At 40.4% G+C, this 26,283-nt stretch overlaps 1 protein-coding gene across 1 annotated transcript; it reads left to right on the plus strand.

The window, feature by feature from the left end:
- The first annotated feature begins 245 nt into the window (after nucleotides 1-245).
- HTRA3 (HtrA serine peptidase 3) lies at nucleotides 246-26,207 on the plus strand. Its single transcript, XM_065633797.1, has 9 exons — nucleotides 246-1,050; nucleotides 9,991-10,090; nucleotides 11,844-12,066; nucleotides 12,757-12,951; nucleotides 15,607-15,639; nucleotides 16,307-16,421; nucleotides 22,604-22,652; nucleotides 24,150-24,245; nucleotides 25,244-26,207. The coding sequence occupies exons 1-9, from the start codon at nucleotides 627-629 to the stop codon at nucleotides 25,407-25,409; spliced, it is 1,401 nt and encodes a 466-aa protein (XP_065489869.1). The 5' UTR covers nucleotides 246-626; the 3' UTR covers nucleotides 25,410-26,207.
- The last annotated feature ends 76 nt before the right edge of the window (nucleotides 26,208-26,283 follow it).

Here is a 26,283-nt window from a genome sequence, read left to right on the forward strand (position 1 = left end):
CCCCAGCGGGGGCAAGCGGAGCCTCCCCGCTCCGCCGGCCCGCAGGGAGCCTGCCCAGCGCCTCCCGGCCCGCCCGAGGGCTCGCCCCAGCCAGGCCCTCCCCGGCCCGCCCGCAGGGAGCCGGCCCTCGCCGGCCCTCCCCGCCCGGGGTGGGGCCTGGCCGCGGTTGCCGCCGCGAAGCTCCCGCAGCTGCTGGAGGCGGCGGCGGCCCCGGGCACGTCCCACATATAACCCCGCCGCGGCGGCCGGCGGACTCCTCACTGGTTGCTGCGGCCGCCCGGGGACGGCGCTCACCTTGGCCATGGCTCGGCACCCCAACCCTGCGAGCTAGTGCCGGGGAGCAGCTGAGCTGCCGCGCCTCGGACGGGCTGAGCTGCCCTTGGCTCTCCGGCGTTATCCTCCAGCCTCCTTCCTTCCATCTCTTGCTCTTTCCCGCTCCGCCTGCAGAAGCCCTGCACAAGGGGCGCAAGGGACTTTCCCACGCGTGTGTGCATAAAGCCCGACTTCCCCTTCCCTCGCTGCACCGCGACTGCACCATCCCTCCCTCCCTCCCTCGCCTCCTCCCCGCGGGCCGGGCGAGCTCGCACCCCTTCTCCGCCGCTCTCCCCGCCAGCCGCCCGCCCAGGATGCGGGTGTCGCTGCTGAGCCCCTTGCTCCTGCTCTCCCTCAGCTACAGCCCAGGCGCCGCGGAGCTCTTGGCGGCCCGAGCCAAGTGCCCGACCCGCTGCGATGTCTCCAAGTGCCCCAGCCCCAGCTGCCCCAGCGGCTACGTCCCCGACCGCTGCAACTGCTGCCTCATCTGCGCCGCGGGCGAGGGGGACTCCTGCGGCCGCAAGGAGGACCCGCCCTGCGGGGACAGCCTGGACTGCCGCTACCCCATGGGCAAGCGCTTCGCCAAGGGCGTCTGTCAGTGCAAGCTCAGCGCCCAGGTGTGCGGCAGCGACGGCCGGACCTACGACAACATCTGCCAGCTGAAGGCGGTGAGCCGCAAGGCGCTGCAGCACGGCCTGCCCGCCGTCGCCCAGGTCCAGAAGGGAGCCTGTGAATCGGGTAGGAGCATGGTGGGGGCTGCCCGTGGGGCGGAGGGTGGACGGCGAAGGGGCGTGATGGTTTCCAGGCTAAGAAAAGTTGTGATTGTCAGTGGCTTGGGAAGTCTGGGTGGCTCCAGGGACTGTAAAGAGGGCTACAACTGTGCGGCACCTCTCCCTGCTGCCAGCAATTGCTGTGGCATGGGGAAGAGGTGCTCAGGTCCTTTCTGAAGGGCAAAAATTCTCGTCCTTGCTCCTCAGTGTGAGCTAGGTGCCTCAGGCTGAGGCGTGGGGAGGATTCCACTCGATAGCATGGCCACGGATGCCTCAGCGTTGTGCATGTTGCTGCTGCAGTGCTCCCTCGCGGGAGGCGAGCGCGCTTGACAGTGTGGAAGGGAGCTCGGTGGCGGGCGTGATGCTGCCGGGGGAGTGGGCACCTCCTCAGCCCATCTTTGCACCCACTGCTGAGGTGTTGCGGTGGCATCACCCATGCAGATTGAGCTACAGATCCATTGCACCACGGGCTGCACAAGCAGAGCGGGGACCTGGGGATGCTTGTGCTCTGGGGCCTTCCCTGGTGGTCTGTGGGAGGTTAATTGGATTCACCTGACAGGCATCGCTAGGCAGAAAATGCCTCTTAAAGCCATGTAGCGCAAAGAGGGCAGAAAAAGCACCAAGTAGTATGTGAAACAACTAAAACATAGTCTTTTGCCTGTTTTGTTTTCTTTTCACAAGAAGTTTTGATTAGTCTTGTTGAGCCTAAAGTGGGAAAAAAATGCCTGTGAACCTCCTTTACAATTTAAAATATTGACACTCAGGATATAAAATGGTCTGGAGTAGCATCCTAAGGCCTTCGCTTGACCTTGGATATTGTGATATGCTATGGTAGCTTCAGGCTTGTTGGTTTAGTAATCACGTTGGTAATTTTTTCTTATTATTAAAATAGGTCACTTTATGGAAGTGTTAATGCTACTAGTATCTTTTTACATACTTACTGTTATGTTATTTCAAGGGTTTGCTTCTGCTGCCTTTCTCATAGTGTTCCTGGAAAGAAGAGTCTTATGCATGATGGAGTTTTGTTTCCATTATGTCCAGTGGACCACTAACCATCTTGTGTATTCATAGATAGCAAATGCTGAAATTATTGGGAGGAGTCAGAAGGAAAAGCGCTACCATTGTAGCCTTTCTGTGAATAGGGGATCCTTCATATAACCCACTCTTGAGAGAAGGTGAACTGATGCAGAGAGGGAGGTCAAATGATATTCCTGGAGTTTCTTTAGGAGTATTTTGTCAGAGCCAAGAATTGCTCCAGGTGCCAGCTGGGAGCTGCAATGATCAGTTATTCCAGTATTTTGCAGTTACAAATTCTGTTTGCCTGTTCCTTTTCACATCAGCATCCATTAGCTTTAGTACTCCTAATACTTGGTTGGAACTGATCCACATGAAATAATCAGAATGTTTAACCAAAGTGAGTGAGCTAGCCTGCATCTGAGGGCTTACTGAGTGCTTAGGGTTTGGTATATATTACATTTTCTTTAAGGAATCCTTCTGAATCTACTGTTAATAGGCTTAGGAATTTGGAGCCGTGAGGTAGATGTAACATTTTTTTTCCAAGCAACTATTTTAGTATTCACTTTATTTTGGCTTTATTTTTTGTCCCAGAAAACCTCAGCTTAGATGAAGCATCTGGTTCTCTGTTAAGTTTTAATTTTTTTTATTCAACTCTCCAGCTGCACAAACTGAAGCTCAAAGAAACCAAGTGCCTTGCCCAAGGTCAGAGTGAGTTGGTGGTTGAGCCAGGAATAGAACTCAATTATGGCATTTTTTTTAAACAATAACATGCAATGGCTGTAATGAGAGGTTTAGAAGAAAGTTAACAGTTTAAAATTACTGTTGAGTTTCTCTCTTTTTGCTGTTCTTGAAAGAAATCTGGCCTCAGATGACTCAGAGTTTGAAGAGCTAAGCTAGTTATGAAGTAAATCCAGTTTTACTTAACCATACACATATTAAAACGATGTCAGATAACGGTAGCCTTATACAGTGCGACTTGGGCCATTTTCAGAACATGCAATGACTCTTGAGGGTCAACTTTTGAAATGTCTACTCCTGTCCATTTCCAGTTGCTTATGTTGGTGCTAAGTTGGATTCTGGCTGCAATAAATCAAGATAGGCTGAGAAAACTTAGCTGTGGTGTCCCAGTGGCAGAAGTCTGGTGAATGAGGATACATAAAAAAAGAGTAGTGAAGGATAGTAAAGGATACAGAAAAGAAGGGAGGAAAGAGGTATGCAAGATGACTGCATAATAATTCCAAAATTGACAGAATTTAATTTTTTTTTTCCTTGTTGAAGACCTGGATTAGCTTGAAGAACACGGCAAATTGCAAGTTTTAGTTATAGTGTACTAAAGGGAGTGTGTACTGCAGGGAGATGCACAACTCTGTCATTGATGTTTCTCAGTATGCTTATGACCTGAAAACCATTACTCATAGAGCTAGCCTTGTCCATCTGAGCAAACCCATGGACTTCTCTGAGATAGTCATAGGAACAGTCCGCAGAACTCCTAGGCAAATTTCAGCTATATGCTACAACTATTTTTTCTTTTCCTCTTCAACACTAGATACCTTAATATATGGGAATTTTCTGAAGCAGCTAGCTTTTTTCTGTCTTCTGTCACCTCCTGTGAGAGAGAGATGCTGTTACAGACTAGTGTGTAAGTAATGGCATAAACACGTATGGAAGATAACCTCTATATCAAGGACCTGTTCTTACAGAGCCCTGTGTCTTACTGCAGCCAATTTAAGTTTTAACAATGCCACGCATCGATCTATTAAAGTGTCAGGCTCATCACTGAAAGGATTTACAAAGTCACCTAAAATCTATGGTGAATTTATGTCAGACTCTTTCTTGCAGAAAGGGCTGTTTGTGATCTCTCAGTACAACTTTCTTAGTACAGCTAATAAGTCCCTACAATGTCTTTTTGCTAATGGCTTCTGTGAAGACAGTTCAGATGTCAAAAAATTTGTATTTTTTCATCTAGGATGTGGAAACATTTTTTTTTTTTTTTAAATAAGGGTGCTATTTTGTCAGTGCAATGTGGAAAATGAAGAGATTGCTTGGAAAACCTTTGAGGAAAGAAGTTCCAGAAAACAAGTCCATTGGCTTTGATCCTTTGCAGAGTTCTGCCTGAGAATGTCTGTTCTCTGCATTGATTAACTGAAGTCACTCTCAGAAAGTGGTCATAATGTCAAGCCTCACCCATGTCAGTCAGATCTTTGCAAGACAGGAAAAGTTCATTTCCCTAAAAGAAGTGTTTGAAATACGGTTAATGCATGAGCAGAGCCATTGCACACAGTTCTATGTGGGGTGTTTGGAGTGTGCCTGTACGTAACCTTGACGATACATAGCAACAACTGAGCATTTCTGAGGAATTGGCCTAGTAAGAGATACTGAAGTCTCCTACTGGTATTGTTGTCATCAAAGCCTTACAGCTGCTGCCAGCTGTATTTAGGGAGACACACTGCAAGGTATTGGCTGGAAATGCAAACTCTAGTCACATTTCTTTACTGATTGTTTTTCTTATGTCTGAGTTTGTTTTGAGTTCCTGCAGGTGAGGACGAATATTGCACAGTGTTTAGTAAACATTCAGAATGTAGTACTTCACTTCTTTGGATAGGATAGCTAAGAGGAAAGAGGTGTTCCCATTGTGTCTCCTTATGAGTGTCAGTTGGGAAGGAAGAATAAGTAGCATCTGAAGTCAGCAAGGCTATGAGGTGTCTGTGCTGGAAGGCTTGTGCCAGGCTGTCTCCATCTCGCCGCTGTGATTGCTGCACTGCACAAGAAAGCCACTTTGGTGTTGGCTGACCAAATTGTTTTCATCTGTGCACGGTAGACATCCATTGTATAAACAAGTTGCTTGAACTACAATGTGGCATTAAACTCACCAAGGCTTTATGGTCAGTGCACAGCTATGCAACTTGATCTTAACACTGAATTCATCAGAAAAGCTGCCCATGAACCTGTGTTTCCAGCAGATGTTTCTGGTTTTTAAGCAGAGACATTATAATCTTTTATTTGTCTTTCATTTACTTCCATGAAAGCACAGTAGGGACAGTGTTTATCCCTGGTGATCAGATCTGCCAGGTTGCAATCTTCCCTTAGACATAATAATGTTGCTGAACACACAGATCTTTTCTGAAGCTGGTTTTAAAAGGGAGATGGGGGAACAGCCTTAAAAGAATGAGTTACCCAGCCTCACACATTCTTAATGAATATAAAATTATGGATCTTAATGCAATGTATTGTCTTTTAAGAAAGCATTGAATCTGAGTTGATTTAACACTACAGGCAGTAAGCTGGCAGATATTCAGAAAATGTCAGTCTTCTGCAAGTATAAGTGGGTCTGGCTTTGTTATCTTCAGCAGGATTAGGACAATTTCTGCTGAATTTGTTTTCAGTTATCTTCTTACCAGGTTAACTCTACAAATATGTTAGAATTGTTCCTGATTTACAGCAGTGTTAATGAGATTGGAGTGGGTCGTTTCTCTCTGCAAAAATAAATACAACACTATTAAATGAACTTACAGCCTGTAGATAATACTCCTATGCAGGAAAAGTCTTAAGCTGATAAAAAGGATACTCGTACCTGTCAGGCACATAGCCTTAGCCATATAAATCCAGTGTAGTAGGAGCCTATAGAACTGGAATTGTAAGATCAGATTTTACAAAACAGGCTGAACATCTTTAACTCCAGTTTATGCACTTACATCCAAATCTGGATTTTGAGTGTTCTGTGAGAGGAGCTGGAGAGCTGCTGAATATCTAATCACTTAATTTAAATGATAGGATGTGAGTTCAGATCTGATGAAAATCTGCTTGATTTGATTAGAAAATCCATTTCTTTTGATTAAGAAATGTGTAGACAGCTAAAGACTCATACAGTATAAATTTGTTTTTATTTCAAGTACAACCTGGTTGTAGCACCGTTGAGATTTTGGTTATACAACAGATAGTTAATTTGATTAAATTATGGCTGTTTTCCAAGGTAAATTAGCTTTGGTTAGTGTGAGATGATGTTGAACATGCAGTAATAATGTGGAAAATAATGGATGTTATTGAGAGACCTGTGAAAAAATTGTGGCAAATCTCAGTAGGTCAATAGGTCAAAATACACAAAGCTGCTGCAGACTAGGAGCTTTTACATTCACGGTCCAGCAGAGGTCTGAGAGCTGCGTCAAACTCTGCAAGGTGGGAAGAGTATCTGCAGAGTGAAACAAGAAGGAAAAATACACGTTTAATTGTATGTTTTAGTAAGAGCAGTAGCAGCAATTAGTGTCTACCAACTAATGCAAACTGAAGGATAGATTTAGGGTCTGACATAAAGGCCTGATTCTACTGCTACAGTTGTTTTCAGGGTGACCATATGCAACCTACACAATGTTGGATGTTGCTTCCTTCTTCAGTTTCTTGGGCTGCAGTTCTTCCCTTTAAACTATATTGAGACCTTCTAATGAAAACCAACAGTTTAATAATTTTGTAGTAAAATGTTATTAATAATAACAACTAACATTTCAGTTCCCTTAAATAGGGCTGTATGTGTGTGAGTGAATGTTAGTTTGCAATTACATCTTCCTTTTGTTCCTGGGATATCATATAATATGTTTAAAGGTTTTTATCACTCCCTGCTTACAGAAAGTGATTGAAAAGAAGTGAAGGCATCTCAACTTTTAAGTCAATTTTCACCAGTATTTAGTCCCCATTAGACACTAGTAAGAACCGCTCATCTCTGATCAGGCCATTAGAACTTCAGCTACACCTTTCTTACAAAGTTTGATTGCCTGTTATTCTTGATCCTCCTTTGTTTTAATTTTCCCTTTAATGTATAGTGCAGTTTTGGATTCGCCTTCAGCTTTGAGTAGTCTTGTCTCTGACTCCAACAGAGAGGTTCTGGACCTATGCTCAGACTGAGAAAAGCTTTTACTATGCTATGGAAAGAAGACAAGCTTTGCTTCAGTTTTACAGTCTCCTCTCTGTGTTGCTGCATTTTATTTTCTTCGACTCTTCCCATGTTTGCATTCACCCACTGCCTCTTTCAAACTTTTTCTCTCTGCCTACCCCAAACCTTACCAGGAAAGCCACTGCCACCCATGATGTTTCCCTGGTGGATGCTCAGGAGTGGTGCAAAACTGAGTTCTTTGGCAGGCATCCTCCTCTGCGTTTGGCCATGTACAGTGCTGTGATGATTTGGCACGGGCAGAACAGTTCAGCGCTCAGCAGATGCAACGGGATTTAGTTGCCTGGACTCACGTAGAGCTGTGCTGATTTACATTAACTGAAAGCTTGCATTCACCATGTTTTATTCCCCCCATTTCTATGCTAGTGCATCAGCTAAGGGTCTAGCCAACTGTCTTTCATAGATGTATAGTCACTTCTATTAAGATAAATGTGATGATAAAGTTATATCCCATCAGTGAACACTGCCGTGTATGCAAGCATTCACAGTCATGTTAGTAGACTTCAAAAGATATACTGCATAATCAGGCAAGCTGCTTCTGAACTGAAGGTAAGATAAATCTTCAGTGGCCCAGTTAGCAAAATAAATAACAGTATATTGTGCTTACGTTTGACTCTCCTCAGTGATTCCTGTTTGCGGGGTCTCTTTTAAACTAAGTACAGAAACAAGCATATTCAGTTGGTTAGAGGGATTTTTAACAGTGCTTGAGAATGTACATAAAAATAATAGACTGAATCTAGTCCTGCCAAGTTGTTCCTTCTGTTTATACCGTATTATATAAATTTAGCTTGCTAAATGTAAGCATGGTTTCTTTTTCACAAGTAAATCCCATGTCCAGTAACAGGAAAAAGATCTCATGGACTTCTATGGAGAAATGCCTGATTGTCTTGATCTGGTTTCTTCAGTTCTTTCTTCCTTGGTACCAGTGTTGGGTCTATTTCCCGAATCCCTGTCTTTGCTTCAGGTCTTTTGGATACTGTGGTAATGTAAGGCCTCTCACTTTCTGATGTGGTAGATCCTTTAACACTTTATTGTGAAAACTTTCTGAGAGACAATAGGAACTATAACAACTAGTTCTCTGTCACCCACTGTGTTATTAATTAATCCAAAGAATAGACTAGATCAGCGAGACATCATTTTGTAAATGGGTTAGACTCCATTGTGCTGTAATCTTTATATTCATCCCAAGTAATTTACTAGTTACAAGGTTTAATTGTCAGTAAAACACCTGTAGATATGGTTTGGTGAAACTGATCTTTCAATTAAGAGCTACACAGAATACCAAAACCCTCTTAAACTTCTTTCTAATTTATTTTCTGTGTATCTTTCTCTTTTGTGTGATGCCTTGTGCCTACTTTCCTTTTCAAGGCAGCTGATGAAAGAAAAGTATATCCTTTCAAAAGACAGAACCTTTATCTGGACTCATTACTATGTTATGTGATCTAGAAATACATAAATCTAGAACCTTTAAGACCAAGTGTTGACTTGGTACATGAGAACTACTGTGGACTAAGTTCAGCCTTCAGCGTGAATTGAACTTAGAGCAAATCATGATGATGCAAGGCGTCACTTCCGAAGAGTTGATATTGTTTAGAAATGAGAACTTAGAGCATCTCCCTCCAGACTAAATGGCAGAAAAAGAACTATATCTTCTGGGATAAAAACAGTGCTGTGGCACCACATTTGAAAACAAAAATGTTATTGCTGTATCTAATTACAACTCATCTACTCCCTTCTCTAAATCCCATAGTTAATTTTAAAGCATCAGGCTGTGAACACGAAAGATTGCTGTTTGAGCGTAGCGATATTTCCCCTAGCATACGTTTAACATATGCGGTGAAATGTCCCCATGTATAAGGGACAGCAGATAAGCATGACGTTCTAGCACAAGCAGTATTATTACTTTGTGATGTTGTGACGTTAGAAGCCAGGATGCTATGGGCTTTTTTCCCTCTCTATGATCTTTGTTCCACAGAAATACATTCAGTATTTACCAATGCTGTGTTTAGTGCTGTTTAACATAGTTTTTGCGAAATGACTTGGGTGCAAAGATTATAATTTACAGCAGGTTTCTAGTGTGTGTACTTCAAAAAATCCTAACTTAGGTTCTAAATGTGGTTCCCAAGTGCTGCATTAGTCAGCACTTGTTAGACCACATCTAGCACACTGCATCCAGTTTTGAACCCCTCGATACAAGAAAGGCATTGACAAACTGGAGTGAGTTTGGGAGAGGGTCATGAGGATGCTTGAGTGGGATGGACATACCTGCTGTGAGAAGAAGCTGAGGGAAATGGGCATGTTCAGCCTGGAGGAGAAACAGCTTCAGGAGGACCTAACAGCAGCCTTCCTGTGCTCATGAGGAAGTTAGCAGGAAGATGGAGCCAGGCTCTTCACTGTGATGCAAACTGGGAGGATGAGAGACCATGGGCATGAGTTGAAACATGAGTCTCAACAAGAGAAGTTCAGACTAGATATAAGAATAACTTTTACCTTATGGAGGACAGTGAAGCAGTGGGACAAGTTGCCCAGAGAGTTTCTGGACTCTCCATCCTTGGAGGTTTGCCAGTTCCAACCAGACAGAGCCAACTCAGCTTTGAGCATGAGGTTGAACTAAAGACCTCCTGAGGTCACTTGCAACCTGACATCCCATGACTCTGTGCATTTTGGATAATAATTAGTAGTTGTCCTGAGAAAAATACTCCAGACAAGGCTTGTAGACTTCTAGGAAAGTCAAAGGACTTGTAGCCAAATGATGATGTTTAATTTTCTTGGGATCAAGCAAAATGCTAGATAAGTTTTGAACAATCTCAAACACTTTCATTTCTTTTCCGATACCTGTTTGAAAACTATCCCAGTAGGTGAAACAGACTGGTTCAAAGTATATTTATCTCACCTACGGGGTAAGAAAGGGTGTTGTCTTATTAACATATCCAATTCTTTCTGCTAGTATAGGTCACCTACAGTCCAGCAGCCCAAGATACAAATTCAACTTCATTGCAGATGTGGTGGAAAAGATTGCACCTGCAGTTGTGCACATTGAACTTTTCCTCAGGTAACAATTTCAATTCTTTGTGTTTTAATCGCGTTGTTTAACAAAGGTCTACAAAATTTTTCTGGTGTAGTAACTGTCATTTTGAATTTCCGAAGTTCACAAAATACTCTAAAATATTACAGCAGGCTCATTTATCCAGAGACCTACCCACTTGTGAGTTTTGTTCCTGTTTAGTATATCTATTTTATTGGGCTTACAGTCTTTACAGTAGTTTATAATACCTATTGTCTGCCATAAAATAAGTCTATCTCATCTTTGGAGGTCTCTTCAGCCTTCACTGAAATGTGTTGCTTGCTGGATTATGTTTATATAGTTGAAAGAAAACAAGTCCAGAAAGTAAGCTGGAAAAACATAGCTTCTTGTTGTTTATTCCACTTTCAATGAGAAGCGATTATATTTGGCAAGGAGAACATTAAGAGGTAGCATGTTGACCAGGTGTAACCTATCTAAACATAGAAATGATTTCTAATTGGAAGAAAAATCTTCTAAATTTGCAGACCAAAACATACCAATATTCAGTGTACTGAAGCTGGAGCTGAGTCAGCAAGTTTAACATTGAGTTCTCAAAACAACCTGGGAGGCAGGTTTAACACTGAGTGCTCAAACCAACCTGCTGTCAGAACAAATTACTGCAAATATTATATGTACGCATTTACCTGAGTACCTTTCTGCTTGGAGTACTCTAATTTTGCATAGGCTTAAGAATTTCCTAGAGAATTTTTATAGGTTTTTTATTATACAAAATTGAGATAATCAGGTTTTCTGAGACATAGCTTTATGCACATAGGGATTGGTGTTTTGGGAGAATGTTAGAGTTGAAGATGTTTAAGATCTTTGCATATGTGGTTAATATTGTTTGTTCTTTCCTTGTAAGTAAATGTTTGTCCAGCAGCCTGCTGGGCGTTAATTGTGATACTGCCTTCTGCCTGGGATTTGCTCCAATTCTTTACTGCTGAACAGCCCAGAACTTTCAAACAACTTCCTAATAAGGACCATATCTGGGAAGAAAAAAGAGTGTGTGGACCTTTTCTCATCTTCTACTGCTCAGGCACTTTCTGTTACCCTAACAAATCTAAGGTCATTACAGACATTGTTCATACAGAAAAGTCGTAATATTTTAAACAGTTTACAAAGTCTTTTAACTGTCTATATTGCAGCAAATATTGTTTCCCACCAAGTTTTACCCATAATTAGTGTTTTTATTTTCTTTCACATTCCCAGTCCTTTCAGTTTCCAGACATGCCTTTTCCTGCCAGTCAACACTTGGGCTTCATGATTCCATGAGATGTCACCTCTTCCTTTACCCCCCTGTCCAACTGCAAGGTTCCTTCTTCCCTTTTTCCCGCTGGAGGATCAGTCCATTTGTCAGCCCTACTATTCCCTGTCATAATTTTCTTCCTGTATAGAAGCAGCAACCAGTGGAATCAGATGGGCTTCTCCTCCTTCCCTTTTTGTCACCTAGCCTCTTGACAAGGAAGCCTATAAAGACAGAACTGGAAATCAAAGGAAAAGGACTCTGCAAATTGTCTGAAAACCTCAGTTCCTATCTCCCTAACTGACTAAAAGCAGTCACAGTTTTCAGAAAAGGTTCCTTTCTTTGTCGGTTTTCTTAACTTAATTTTTGTAAGGGTTGCAACATTGGTCATCAAATGCTTTGTTATTTCTCAGGGTGAAAGGTGGTAAATTATTTCTGACTTAATCTTCTCTAAGTTATGCTGCCCTTATGTGTTATAATTACTTGCTTTTTGTACAGGCACCCTCTCTTTGGTCGAAATGTCCCGCTTTCCAGTGGATCTGGGTTTATTATGTCTGATTCTGGTTTAATTGTGACCAATGCCCATGTGGTGTCAAGCACAAATGCTGTATCAGGGAGACAACAATTGAAAGTGCAGCTACAGAATGGAGATACTTATGAAGCAACCATCAAAGACATTGACAAGAAATCTGACATTGCAACAATAAAGATTCACCCTAAGGTGAGTGGCATAAACAGATGAATAAATTAATTTGGGAACCTTATTTCGGTTTGATTTAGTACAGAGTGATTGGCTGGAATATATGCTTAGGGATTCCTTGGAAGTGTATCTGTGGAAAACAATGTGCTGAACAAACTGCTTCCGTAGGCCTGGAAATTTTTTATATGTTATAATTAAATTACTTTGTCTTCTGTGCTAGGAACTGCTAATAAAAGAAGAAAAAAAAATGCAGCTCAGTCAATATGTCAGCAGATTCTGCTGTCTTTACCTGAAGACTCAGGCTGTTTTGGCTAACCCTTCTAGCTTTGTGCCAGTACATGGACTGCAAGGCGATACACAGTGTACGGAGAGTGGCAGACTGGTCAATAGCTGGTTTGTACGCTGTTTCTAGGAGGAGGAAACAATCTGATGGAAATGGGGAAAGCCTGTTCAGAATCTTGCTGGCTTTTAAAAATTTTTTTCTGGAGAAATTGCAGGGTACTCCTGCTAGCAGTTTGTTTCTGAAGATCGTTTAAAGCAGAGACACCCTGCCAAAGTTGCCTTGTGTAAGTTTTGGGTGTACGGTAGGGAGTTGCTGTTTCATGAATGTAATGAAATGTGTGTGTTCCTAACTTCTTGATAGTTTATGATCTTTCCAATCAGGTTATTTTCAGGTGCAAACTAATGCTTCTTTCTTTCTGTTTATTCAAGAAAAAACTGCCAGTATTGTTACTGGGACACTCTGCCGATTTGAGGCCAGGAGAATTTGTGGTGGCAATTGGAAGTCCATTTGCCTTACAGAACACGGTGACAACAGGTATTGTCAGCACCGCTCAGCGAGATGGTAAAGAACTTGGCCTGCGGGACTCGGATATGGATTACGTTCAGACAGATGCTATCATCAATGTAAGTACTAGGTGTGCAAGGAGCTGAGCTTCATAGCCCTGGGACCTCGAAATCCTCACCTGTTCAGCAGGGAAGTGTGCGCTCTGAAAGGTGAATCCACTAAATAAAAGGAGCTGTGTTGAAAATCAGTGATAGGCCCTTCTTTTTATAGAAGACTATGCAGTGTCCGTGAGTTACTTTCAGGCATTAGTGCTGTGAAAAGTATGTTAAATACAACTGCCCTCTCTGAGGTTGTCTATGAAAATGTTACATATAACAGACCTTTCTCATTCTGTAGATCTCGTGCAGTAACACATGGTTGTATAGACCAGCAGTAGATCAACACATTTCTCTCTCTGCTTGTTCAGCTGAGCTGGCCAAGCAAAGCTGTAGAATAGAGCCAAAATTTCTTTCAGCTCCATCCATTAGAACCAGATGGAGTAGTCAAGTTGACAGCATCTGCTTGAATTTAATGACGGGACACCTGGGTAAGAACTTAAGGAGAGGGTTGGTGGTTTTGCTTTTGTTGTTCTTGTTTTCTGTTTGCACATCACATACTCCAAGTAAGAATCTAGGTGTAAAATATCATAAAGTTTGCGATACTGTTGGAATTAAGGCTCCCTAGCACTGGATGTTGTATAAAAATACATGAAAATAATATCCCTTCAGAGCAGCTTGGACAGATCCAAGGAGCTCAAGTATAGTCCTTGGGTGTATATATAACTTGTAGTGAGTCTAAAAAGAGCACTGCACGCATATCTGAGGTAGAAAATGGCCTGAAATTGTGTGACTTAAATATTTTCAGCATTGAAAGGAAAATATTTTCAGCATTTATTTGCTGGCCCTCAGTACCAAATTTGACATAAGTCATAATGCTTAGTGTTTTACACATCCAAAGCACTTCACAAATGTTTATCATCACAGACTTGTTGAGAGAAATTGTATAGAAAAAAAGAGGGTAATTACTTTTTGTGCTAAGATATGACATGAAACTGAGCTTTTTCAGGAAGCTCCTATGTGATCCAGGAGCTGAAGCTCTGAAGACATTTAACTGGAATTAGTTTCTATAGTTGTAAAAGGAGAATAAGAAAACTTATGCAAAATGTGTTACTTGGAAGCACACATTGAATTGGTGGCAGAGACAGAATTAGAACATGGAATTCTTGAATTCACGCCTATACATGTTCCTCAAGATCAAACTGGTCCTTGTTCATACTTAAGCAGTCAGTGCCCTCAAAAGCTAATGAGCAAGTTTAGACAAGGACAGCAGAGTGTGTCAAATGGATCAAATGGAATAGTGACGGCAGGGGAGGTAAGGAAAATGACAATGTATTTGAGTTACTTTGACATCTGAGACCAGAAAATATGAAGATAGTCCCTGGCATAGGGATGCTTTGTGCTTAGCTAATGCACTCGTTTTCTCCTGAGAATGGGAGGAGTTTCAGAGCTGGTCTATTCAGAGCATTCCTGTGGCTCAGCCAAGGCTTTCCTGCAGGAATGTGTATGCAGCTGCCTTCTGAGAAATACTGGGAGAACAGGAGCATGGGGCAGGAGAAAACAGGGACACACGGTCCTAAATGGAGCTACACTGCATGTGCCCAAGTTCTTCCTTTATCACATCCTTCAAGCAGGGGACAAGTGAATGCAAGATGATATGCTGAGGAAGGCTGGGACATCATTATCTCAGTTCCTTTGTGCCAGTCAGACACAAAAATGAAGAGTGTAGCCTCTGGTCACTGAAAAGATGCTATGTAAGAAACTGATCTCTTTGTTTAAACTCAAACTTTGAAGCTGTTTTAAAAACTTTGTCTGTTTTATTCTTCTGGTAATCTATAAGGTTTTCTCTGTGCTATCCAAGTGTAAACAGTTTATATGGCTCATGTAACTGTCATGCATCACTTGGCTTTTGTTTATTTTGAGTGGTAAGTTGCTGCTCTTGGCTGTTCAGTAGAGTTACTTGAAAACTCTGGCCTCGTTCGAAAACAAACTTGTTGAGCCAACACGAAGATGGACCAGGAACTTCTCCAACTCTCATTTCCTGTAGTCCTGTTGGATGTTTCCTTTGAAGGCCATTAGGTATTAGGCAATTTCAGACTGCCCAAAGCTGCTACATGCCCTCCCTAGAGAGAGCTGCGTGTCTGTGGTTACTAAATAAATCCTTACATAGTACCTACGTCGTAGCAATATGCTGTGATTAAACACATAAAGTGCTGTGGTGTTCTCTGGTGTAGAATAAGAGAGACTGACAGTGTTACAAACCAAAGTGATAAATAAAACAAGAACTGTACATGTACCTCACTGAAACAGAGCTGTAAATAGCATGTAGTTATTTCAAAACCTTGTTCTAATAGTCTGTAGAAGAACTGAAATACTTGTTTTAACTATCTAATGATTCTTCTTTAAACTCGGGGTCTAACTATTTGGAGTGGTAAGTTGCTGCTCCCAAATTAAGGCCTCTTTCTGAAAAGAAAAGAAAAAAATCTAATGGTAAGAGTTGTGAATGGGTAGGGCAAGACCTACATGTAGTCATCTGTGATCAAATTTGTGTCCTTCAGCGCTGTGTAAGAAGTGACATGCTCTCTTTCATTTACTTACAAACAAAATACTGTTTGAAATGAAAATTGCATTTCCTACAGTGAAGCACCAATTTATTGTTCCCTTATGTTATTTTTACAGTATGGCAACTCTGGAGGACCTCTAGTTAATCTGGTAAGTCCAGGTGACTTGGTTTTTGTTTTGTTTCAAGAGCTATTTTTACATAAGTGGGAGAATATTTTTTTTAAAAGATTTGTGGGTCATACCAGCTTCCAGTCATTCAAGCTAATGGTAGGCAGATACCCTGAAGCTAATACAAACTATACAAATTAGGTCTCAGTTCATACACCATTGAAAAACATTTCCCCACAGTGCAGAGGAAATTTTACACAGCACTAGAGGAAAATGGGCTCTGGTAGGAGCAGTTATACTCATTCACACTGTGAAACTTGGGCTGCACGGCAAAGATGGGACCTGGTTAATCCACACAAGTGATTTTAAAACAGATTGCTTTAAACCAGCACTGAGTTTGCAGGTGAGTGAATTGTGGCTGTAGTGGTAGTAGTGACTCCACTGCTTTCTCAGTGGAGGGAATCTCTTGCTGAGTGGTGGGATGGACCTTGGATGAACAAACTGTACTGTAATCTGTCTGGCCATCAGCTAAGTGTGAAAGGGACTGTGAATCAGAGCCCAGATCCTCCCTTACAAGTGGTGTTTATTTCTTGAGTGATTACAACACTCTAAAGTTTCTTAGCCCAGCTTTTAACATGAAATGCTAGGCAGTGAGCTGAACCCTGTGACTTGGGAGCCAATTAATTAATTGGGTACTGTCTCTCAACAGGATGGTGAAGTGATTGGGATTAACACCTTGAAGGTCACAGCTGGAATTTCATTTGCTATTCCTTCAGACCGCATCACTCAGTTTCTCACAGAGTCGCATGACAAACAAAGTAAAGGTAAGATCTCCAAGAAACAGTGATATCTTCCAATTATTATCCTGATCTGTCAGTGAAGTGCCAAAAGACATGAGTCTGGGATCCTATTACTGAAAGGAGCAGTACAGTATACAGTATGTTGCAGTATAGAACCCTATAGACTTGGAAATAGAAAACAACTTCACAGAAGTGAGAGAGACATTTTATTACTCAACCCCCCCAGGAGTAGACAGTATCTGTATAAAACCAGGAAAAAGGGCCTCTGAGGATAGTGAGGACACAGATGAGTCATTAGTCTCAAATGATCCTGAGAACAGATGGTGACTTGTTCAAGGAGTCTTATTCTCCTCTTTCACATATTGTACAAGCAAAAAGGAGATTAAGGCATACTGTGGAGAATAAGGTAAAATCTTCTTAAAACACTTGTCCATTGAAGGAATGTAGTGTGTGCACTTTCAGTGGTGATCTTTATTTTGCTGTGGTGTATAATTGGATATTGTGATAGACTCTCACGCCCTGGTGGAAGAAGAGCTGTGTGCTAATTCCTGAAGAAATACATGGGCAAGCAGGGGAGAGGCAGAAAAAAAGACAGACCTCTTTACCAAAGAGCATATAAATCTAAACATACCAGCAACTGACAACTGCAGCACTCTGAGCTTCTTTTTATGTGCCTGCCTTGTATCTGTCACACTGTACTAGGTGTCATAGTACGTGCTGCGCAGCCCAAACTGGTCTAGTAATGCTTCATCCAAACCAAACCATCCTTTCCCTTTTGCTTGCCAATTATCTGTCCGCACCCTACTCATCTTGTAGCATGACTGTTGGCTGCTGCTTCTCTTTAATCTTTTTGATATTAATCTTGTCTTCTCCCGAGTTCATCCAGTTGCTGATGCCAGGGTTGTTTCCCTATACCATTGTCCTCTCGGTGTTCTCTCGGATACTGTTTTTTCAGAAAATTCCCTTAGTCAGAGGTTTTAAAGTTATGCATCTGCTTGTATATTTGACACCATCACAATTCTGATGGGTCCCTTTGACTCTGTTTTGCTGAATTCCCCAAATGAGATTGTTTTCACTTGTTGATTGGGGGGGAGGGGCAAGTTGATGAAAAAGTACATCTCAAAGTAGCTGACATAATTTTGTTCCAGCCAACAAGTTAAAAAAACCAAAACCAAACAAAACAAAAAAACAAACCACCAACCAAAAAACAAACAAAAAAACCACCCCAAAAACGAACAAACAAAACCCACCCCAAAACAAACAAAACAAATAAACAAAACGAAACAAACCCAAACAAAAACAGCAACCAAAAAAACCCCCACAAACAAAACCAAAACAAAACACCAAAACCCAAACAACTTTATTCACCCAGGTTATGAACTGTTTGTTGGCTTCTGGGAGAAGCAGGTCAGGATCATGGGTGATGTTTCCCTTCAGAACCAAACTGCTGCTCTCAGACCAGGGAGGAGCGATGGCTCACCCTGCAGGCCCGTCTCTAGAGACCTGAACACAAACCTTGTGCAGAAAGGCCACCATCTGCCATGCCAGGAGGTTCCTGGTAACTGGGGCTGGGAAGTCACTGAAGGCTGGAGATGCCACCACTGAAGTCATGAAGTCAGCCACCTTGCTCCTTCAGGCATCTTTGCCTCCAGAGAAGGATGAACCTGCTGAGCCCAGCTAGAGGGCCTAGAGATAACTTTGCCTGTGGAACCCTAAGAAAAAACATAGCAAAAGATTCATGTTTATCTTTTAATTGTAACATAATGTCTGACTTGTGTCATTTGCATTATCCCCTAATCAAAGGGAAAGAATTCACGCTTACTTTTAGCATCAGTGTGACAGTCAAGTCACCGCTTGGCAATTTTTTTTTTTATTTTATTTTTTTAAAATTTTTTATTTATTTTTTCTTTTGCTTGTCTGAAGCACCTCTTGTACTTTTGCTGCAGGCAGAAGAGCAGCCATTTAAAGCTCTTGATGCATAGAGGAAGAGAATTTCTAGGAGATATTTTCACCATATTTGAGACTTGGTTTGCATTTTTTAGGCCTTCAGTAATAGTTTTCAGGTTTGTATAGGCCTTGTTTCTTGACATAAGGAATTTATGTAAGCAGAATTTTTGGGATGTTTTTATCGTGTTTTCTTTTGCTCCAATTATGTTTCAGTAGTTTCAGTGGGATCCGCCCTTGTGGTACAATTAGGTCATAGAAATAAGTTTAAGTGTATTACCGTTTAGCTCTAAATATCACATTGCATGAATATGATAAAATTCCCTTAGGAAACTGCTCTTTCCAGATTTTCTCTGGGATATAGGAGATACTCAGAATATTGTTTAATAAGCTGAACCTTACTATTTTAAATCTCAATTGATCAGATAACTATTTGTTTTATATAGAAGGCATATATTTTTAAAGTCCCATCCATTGTATATAACTGCAAAAATACGATCTTCTGAAGTATAGGAGCAGAGAGGGGGAAAAAAAGAGGAGAGGATCGCATTTGAATGAATTATTTGCCCTGATTATTACCTAAACATTTTATATTACCTAATGCGTGGGTAATGCATAATAATACTTAATGTATTTTTGACCAAAGATTTACCACAGTTTGCATAGAGATATTTATCCACTGAATGATCTGAAATCCTTTGCTAATTTTGGGTTTATTAGTAATAATGTTAACCTCATTTTATATTTAGGAATTCCTAAACCGGTATGTGAAGTTAAGTGTCTCCGTCTACATCTCAGTTTTAACCATCTGTGTGTTCTGTCGTTGCTTCTGGAATTCATCTATATATTTAAGCATTGACTGATTATTTACTTCAGTGTCTTTTGTTAGTATCCCATAGGAATTTCTCAGTTTCAGTCTTGGTTCTATTCCTAGTTTAGGCGTGAGCAGGACAGTAAAACCAGAAAGTATTCAAACATGGATCCTCTAGGATGGAAGACAGTTAAGTTAGCAATCTGACAAAATATTAAAGAGAAAATCCAGCCTAAGAGGTCAGGCTGGCCTCTCGTTTAGTGTTGTTAGAAAAGTAAATAAACCTTGTTTCAGGTGGGCAAGGGGAGATGGGGGAATTCTGTATTGGCCACACCCAACAATTATATGCATCCTCATTTGTGTCCCCAGAACACTTCTTTAGTTGTCCTGAAACTATATGCTTGCCTATGTATTTGTGTGAATGTTACTGACAATTATTACCAATAGTCACGAGGGCTGCGCAGGAGGCTTTCTGAATATATATTCAAACTACCGATTAAATCCAGCTATGCAATTTATATGGAAGGTACACTGCACATAATTCAGCGTCATAGACTCAAGCTGTCTTCATGGTTTTTGTTGGGCAGTGGAATATCTTTCTTAAATGCTTTCAGGACTGCTCATGCAATCTGCAAGGCGATCTAAGTGCAAAAGGAGTGAGCAGAGAAGTAGGAGTTTTGCCTGCCGCTTGAATAAAAAGTGCAGGATTCGTTTCTTCCGTCGGAGATCTTGGTGATATCCTGGCTCCACTGAAATCAGCTGCAATGGGGATACTCATGTCCACAAGTATCTGAGTACCTGACCTCTTGATTTGGATTTATCAGTTCCTTTTGCCACGGTTCATAAATCATAATCACTTCTGCCTTCAGTCTGTGTGTGTTTATTTAGTCTGATTTGTATCTCTATTGCTATAAGCATCAATAAAAAAAAAAAGGCAAGTTTAACAGTAAAGCAAATACTCTCCTTACTGTGGAACAGAAATCTCCATAAATAATGAACAGATTCTAGATACTTGGGATCAGCTGTTTGTGACTTTCTAGTAACACAAGAGATTTAAGCATAAACTAGTGATTGAGGCTGGTTTGCTTGACTTTATACTACTGGAATCAGTGTTTAATCTTGCCTGGTATTTACAAAAATGAAAGGTAATTTGAATATCTCTGTGGCTTAAAGCTGGAGGGGAGCAATGGTTTCACATTTGTTCAACCTGATTTTTCCAACATATTAACCTTCTTATAACTACTGCTGGGACTTCACCTTGGTGATGTGCTTCTTAGATTTACAACTTCACTTTATTCCAGGTCTCTTAATTATTTTTTTGTTCTGCCTCATGGTTGCACAAGTTGCCAGAATGACAGGTTTTGAGATTTGTTATTCACAGAGCAGATGTAATATGACAATGGTAGTTCCAGGTGCCACATACTGTTCTGCCAATGTGACTTAAGCCTGACGTCAAAATGCCTGTCCTTTGGGATGATAAAATACTACGGCTGGTTGTCTGTGCCTGTTTAGTCTCTGCTGATGCTTGTAATAAACTGGACAATTATATTGTTGATGAAAACTTTGCTTTTTGTGCAAGATTTTTGCCTTGTGCGAAATTGAATGGAACAGACTTTTGCAAAACAAAAGACGTGAAGTTTTTTTACCTGTATTCTGACATACGAAATGGCTGGGGGGTGGGAAGGGGAGGAATCTAGACTCTGTGGCTAAAATAATCCATAGCTTATAGCTATTAGTTTTACTTTATACAAAGCTTGCTGCTGTTCCAGTATGAACTATTTGCAGTGTGTCAAGCTTATTGTGGAAAGAGGGTTGAAGACCATGTTGAATTTTAATGCATGAACAGGGGTGGAATAACACCCCAAACTGCCCAAAGATGAAGGTGGAGTGAGACTTTTAGTTGTGAATTAGTCTGTAGTTACCAGATATTTGTTTTTCCCAAAGTCTTATTTTTACATGGATCATTAGCCACTGGGGAAATAATTCCCTTTTAGATCAGCGACATTTCTGCTGTGTTTTTTCAATCTTGTGCAATCTCCTCTTTGCTTTTTTCTCTATCCCAGATTAGTTTCTTTTGTCCCTTTTTTCATTTCCATTTTTCTTTCCTGTAAACTCTCCTAACTTGGCCCCATATTTCTGCATCACACAGGTGATGACCAGCAGCAAACTGTAAACTGTCACCAGAGGCTCTGTCATCTATGTGTCTTGTGAATGCAACTTCATCATTAATCTGTCCACATTGCAGGGGCAGGGGGATTATTTTCAGGTGTGAGACTGATCAAATTTGGATATTTTTAAAAAGTGAAAATTTAAGTGCATGCCGTGTAGACCAGAGAAGCAATGTGAGAGCACTAGTCCAATGCTTTTGAAACTTTGAGTAAGCAGACTTCTTCATGACACTTGCTATAGCTGATTTTGATCTCGTTACTTCCAGTTTAAAACAAAGGAGAGCCAGAACATCTCAGGGAAAAGCAGGGGTGAAAATTACAGATGTAAGATTGTTCAGAGCGTAGTAAATCCAATGTTTAGTAGTCAACATTTTCACTGACGCTAATGGAAGTGTTAGATGTGCGTAAGATTCAGGACTGATTCCTTCACTTGGGACTATTTTTCTTGGAAAGAAGATGATTTAGAGGAGACACTGTACATCTCCTTTTCAAACTTTTTCCTCACATGAGAATGTGGAGAAGCTCAAAGAAATTGTGAAGTTGTTATGCTGGAACAAGTCAGGGGAAATATTGTTTCATACCGGATATAACTAACTACTGAAGCACTCACTTCAGGAAGTCATCAAACTGCCTTTTTTAATTATTTTTTGAAAGACAGCTGTGGAACATCATGACTACTAAAAGCCAACTACAGAAGTGTGGTGCTCTTCCTGAAGGAGCGAATTTTCAATGTTTAAAATTCTGTTGAGTCCTGGATAAAGTCTATGGGTTTATTTTTTTACTTGCTTTTCATTCTTTGAGGTGGAAATAACAAACTGTTTGCCTGAGAATTGGTGTGGGTTTTTCAGTTGTCCTTCCTCTGAAAAGTGGAAATTTTCATTTTATTCAGTCCCATTTCTATCTTTTAATGAGAACACTGTATGGTTAAATTGTCTTGACCAGTTTCAGCTGAAACGGTAGTTGGTTAAAAAATTTTCAAGTTGCTGAAGTTATGTAATAATAAAATCACTTTTTTTTTTTTTGAATTTCCTAAAGGAAAACTCTTACAGAGTATAACTGAGCCTCTCTCTTGTCCTCACTTGCAGGGAGAGGAATTGTCGTTCTCCACACCAAGGTTCACCAAAACAAAAAAATTACCTCAATGTAGATGTGTATGGTTTCTGTTTAGTTTTGTTGGAAGCTGATACATCCTGTTATAATTCACAGATATTTTGGGTCATCAAAGTAGTTATTTTTGTCAGTGTTTGCCTAAGCTTCTTAAATATCCCCTCTGTTATTTTCAGATGGGAAGAAACGTTTCATTGGCATCAGAATGCTGACAATAACACCCGCGTAAGTATCTTGGAAAGGTTGTGTGATTATGCATACCATGTGTGGCAAAATGTGGTCAATAGTGGTTCAGAACTTCAGTGTTCACCTTTGGTTACAAATCTCCAGAGAATCCAGAAGTGTGTATTAACTTCGGTGAAGTCTGTGAACATTTTAATGGTATTGGTGAAAAGTATATTCTGAGACTTGGAAAATCACTGTCAGACATTCTCTGAACACTGATAAGTGGGGAATGCCTGTCGATAGCTGAGGGAAATTAGGAAGAGCCTCAATGGCTTTTTTTGGTTCTTGATGAGGATTTCTGGAGTTAGAGCAGGCTTCAGGTGACATTTAAACAAGCTGCTGCGTTCAGGTGACTGTCAGTGCCAATGAAAAATGAGCTGCCAAAGGGTTTGGCAGTGGTTCTCTTAGCACCAGCGGATGCTGTGTAATGTGAGATTTGGTGCCTAACCATGAACTGGAAATAAAGTAGCTGCTAATGTGCAGAACTTCATGCCTCCATGATAACATAACCAGAATACGGACACCCTTTTCAAGTTCTTTACTGTCTTTTATCTCTCACGTTGCTTTATGTCTTGCCACTACCCCAATATATTCTGGGATAACCAATGAGGGCTCTTATGCTTGTGTGCTTTCCCAGCAGTAGGCATGTTTCCAATGTGGCAGTAGGCTACAAAATTAAACAATAGAATTTCCAGCTGGGGTTGTACTAAACTCATCTTTGCTTATTGAGTTACACTCTTGCAGTCCTCCCCAAAGGGTCAGATCCTCAGCTGGAACAGATCGGTGTGATGGCCTTAACATCACCAGTCCATAACCAATGGAAAGAAACTCAGAATGTTTCTCTGTGTAACTGTGAAGTGAATGTGATGTGAGATTTTACTGCTTTTGTGATGTCTAATGAAGCAATGTAGGATGTCTCCAGGCCTGTTTTCAGGAAAAGACTACTTCCCTTGCTTTAGTCATTTAATTGTTAGCTTCTTCAGTACAAAATCAAATGGAGTGAAGCTGTGTGCAGCCAGTTTGGCTTGCTTTCCATCTGAGGGACCTCAGATTTTCATGGCAGACAGCAGAGTAATACATCATTAGTTCAAACCCCCTTCTTTCTATAAATGGGCTTTAACCCACACCATACACAGACCTGAAATGATGTCATCTCCTCAGAAATAAGAGGATGTTTTTAGATTCTCTGTTTTGCAGCTGGTTCCTGTCTTCTTTCTTTAGAAGGGGATGCACAAACAATTCCTCAAGAAAACCTGAGGAAGCTGAAGTTTCTTTGGGAAGTTCTCACAGTTCTGGTCTATCTGATGACTGGAGTTATCGAAAGCTAGATTGTTGTAGATAAAGACAAATTAAGAATGAAAGAAGCAAAATCCTTAGCAAATTTCTGCCCCATCAGCAGCATTAATAAGAATAAATGAGAATAAATAAGTAACAACTTTTGAATACTGCTTCTTTTGTAGTAGAATCAAAGGCCATATAACTTCATTCTTCTTTTAGCTTGGTGGAAGAACTGAAACACACTAATGCAGATTTTCCTGATGTCAGAAGTGGAATTTATGTACATGAAGTTGTTCCAAACTCACCTTCTCATAGGTACGTAGAGCAAATTATTTTCTTCACCGTAAATAAATCTCAAAATAGATACAAGCAGATAATATTTATATTCAAGTTATTTCTCATACTAGTCTTGATTTGTATTTAAACAATAAAAATTGTGCCTTTAGGTTAAAAAAAATAGTTAAAATATTTGTACTAAGTTTCTATTCACATCTACAGAAGTGAAATATTTCAATATCAGAACTTATTTTAAAATGACTTTATGAAACACTAATTGCCTGCAAATATAAAGAACACTCCAAATACAATGAACCAAATGTTGGTTTTGAAGAGTATGTTGAGTATTAATAAATAGAAACTTGGATTAAGTTTAAGCATTAAACAGGATAGCATTTACATAGACATAATCAGAGCTACTATCTGAGAGAATGCTTTATCTTAGAGGAAGAGACTATTTTACATAACAGTTGGAAAACAAGAGGCTTCTAAAAATTGGGGAATTATTCAGAAGATTAAAAAAATTATTAAGAAGATAAAAAAGGTAATCCAGAACAGCTACTTTTATTGCATTTGAACAGCAAGAGAGAAATAATTTACCTGTAGTTCAGTTGGCACAATTGGCTTGTCTTGAACCTTTGTGAATTGTTTCATTTCCAATGCTCGAAATACATACTGGAGAGAGAAGAGCATGTTCTTGCAAATGGATGGAGTTGAGTGAGTCAGTCGTGGCTAAAAGTCTTCTCTATTTGTCCTTTGATGTAGTTTTATGAAAGACAAAGCTAGACTACTTTTACTGTTGATGTGTTTTTGCTGTTTTAGAAGAAAATCCTTGATGAAATAACACAAGCCTGATTTTTGTGTTTAGCATATTCTACTGATTATTCTTTTGCAGTCACAATAGTGGAATTTCCCTTCAATGGAAACTAAAACAAGTAAAAATTTATCACATCAGCCAAAGAGGTGGTGAGCGGTCTTTGTACTTTTTTTTCTGAAAATAATGTATCTTTATTGCCTTTTTCCTCTTGCCTCTGCAGAGGAGGGATCCAAGATGGAGATATTATTGTAAAAGTCAATGGTCGTCCTTTGATGACTTCCAGTGACCTGCAAGAGGCTGTGATGAATGAATCACCTCTACTACTTGAAGTTCGAAGAGGAAATGATGACTTGCTATTTAATATTGAGCCTGAAATTGTCATGTAAATAGAACTGAGGAAGCTCTCACCATAATTAAACTCACTTATTCTGGAACACTAGATACCTCCTTTACAGCTACAGTAATTATACTTCCTGTTGACTAATGACAAGGTGGACTAACTTAATTGCCTGAGCCATTTCTGTACATAGTAGCTAGAAAGAATTCAATTATGCCATTTATAGAAGATTAAACTTTCAAAGAAATTTCAGAACTATGTTCTGGAGTGGGGGAGGAAGAAAACAAATTTCGAGTAGCTGGTAGAAATGGGATCCACTTCCAGTTCCTGCAGGTTCAGAGGAGATTCAGTTCTGCATTTGCAAAGACCAAAATACTACTGGAAGTGAGGAAGCATGCTGAAAGGGGAAATAATTCTTAAACTACAGTCATGGCTGCAGCAGAATCAAGCTATTGCAATGCATAATTGAGCTTTTTTTTAATGTAACTTTTTCAATGTGAAAATAGTATTGGCAAAGCTTGTATTTGTTCTTAGTGCTTATATGCTACGTGTCAATCCAAGTAGACTAAATCTGTAAATATCGAAAGGAACAAAAATGGTATCAGGCTATAGAGTGTTACACCTAGGTCATGCGATTTTGGAATATAGTAAATGATTCTTATAGAATTAATGCCTTGTTATAAATAAATCAAAAAGATGTGCTGAACAAAGTTAAGTTTGAGAAAGTGCACAGTTTTTTAAGATTTTGTTACAAATTAGTTTTGCATTTTACTGGTAAGCTTTGCTGTAAAATTGTTATACTACTTTTGGCTTGTACTGTGTATGTTTCTACTGTACGGAAATTAAAGTTTACACAAATAATATGTTGGCGTAAATCTTTTTTTAAACAAGTTTGTCTTCTCTCCCTCTTCTGTCAGACTGGA

This window comes from Caloenas nicobarica, chromosome 4, assembly GCF_036013445.1.
Source record: "Caloenas nicobarica isolate bCalNic1 chromosome 4, bCalNic1.hap1, whole genome shotgun sequence".
NCBI classification, from domain to species: Eukaryota; Metazoa; Chordata; class Aves; order Columbiformes; family Columbidae; genus Caloenas; species Caloenas nicobarica.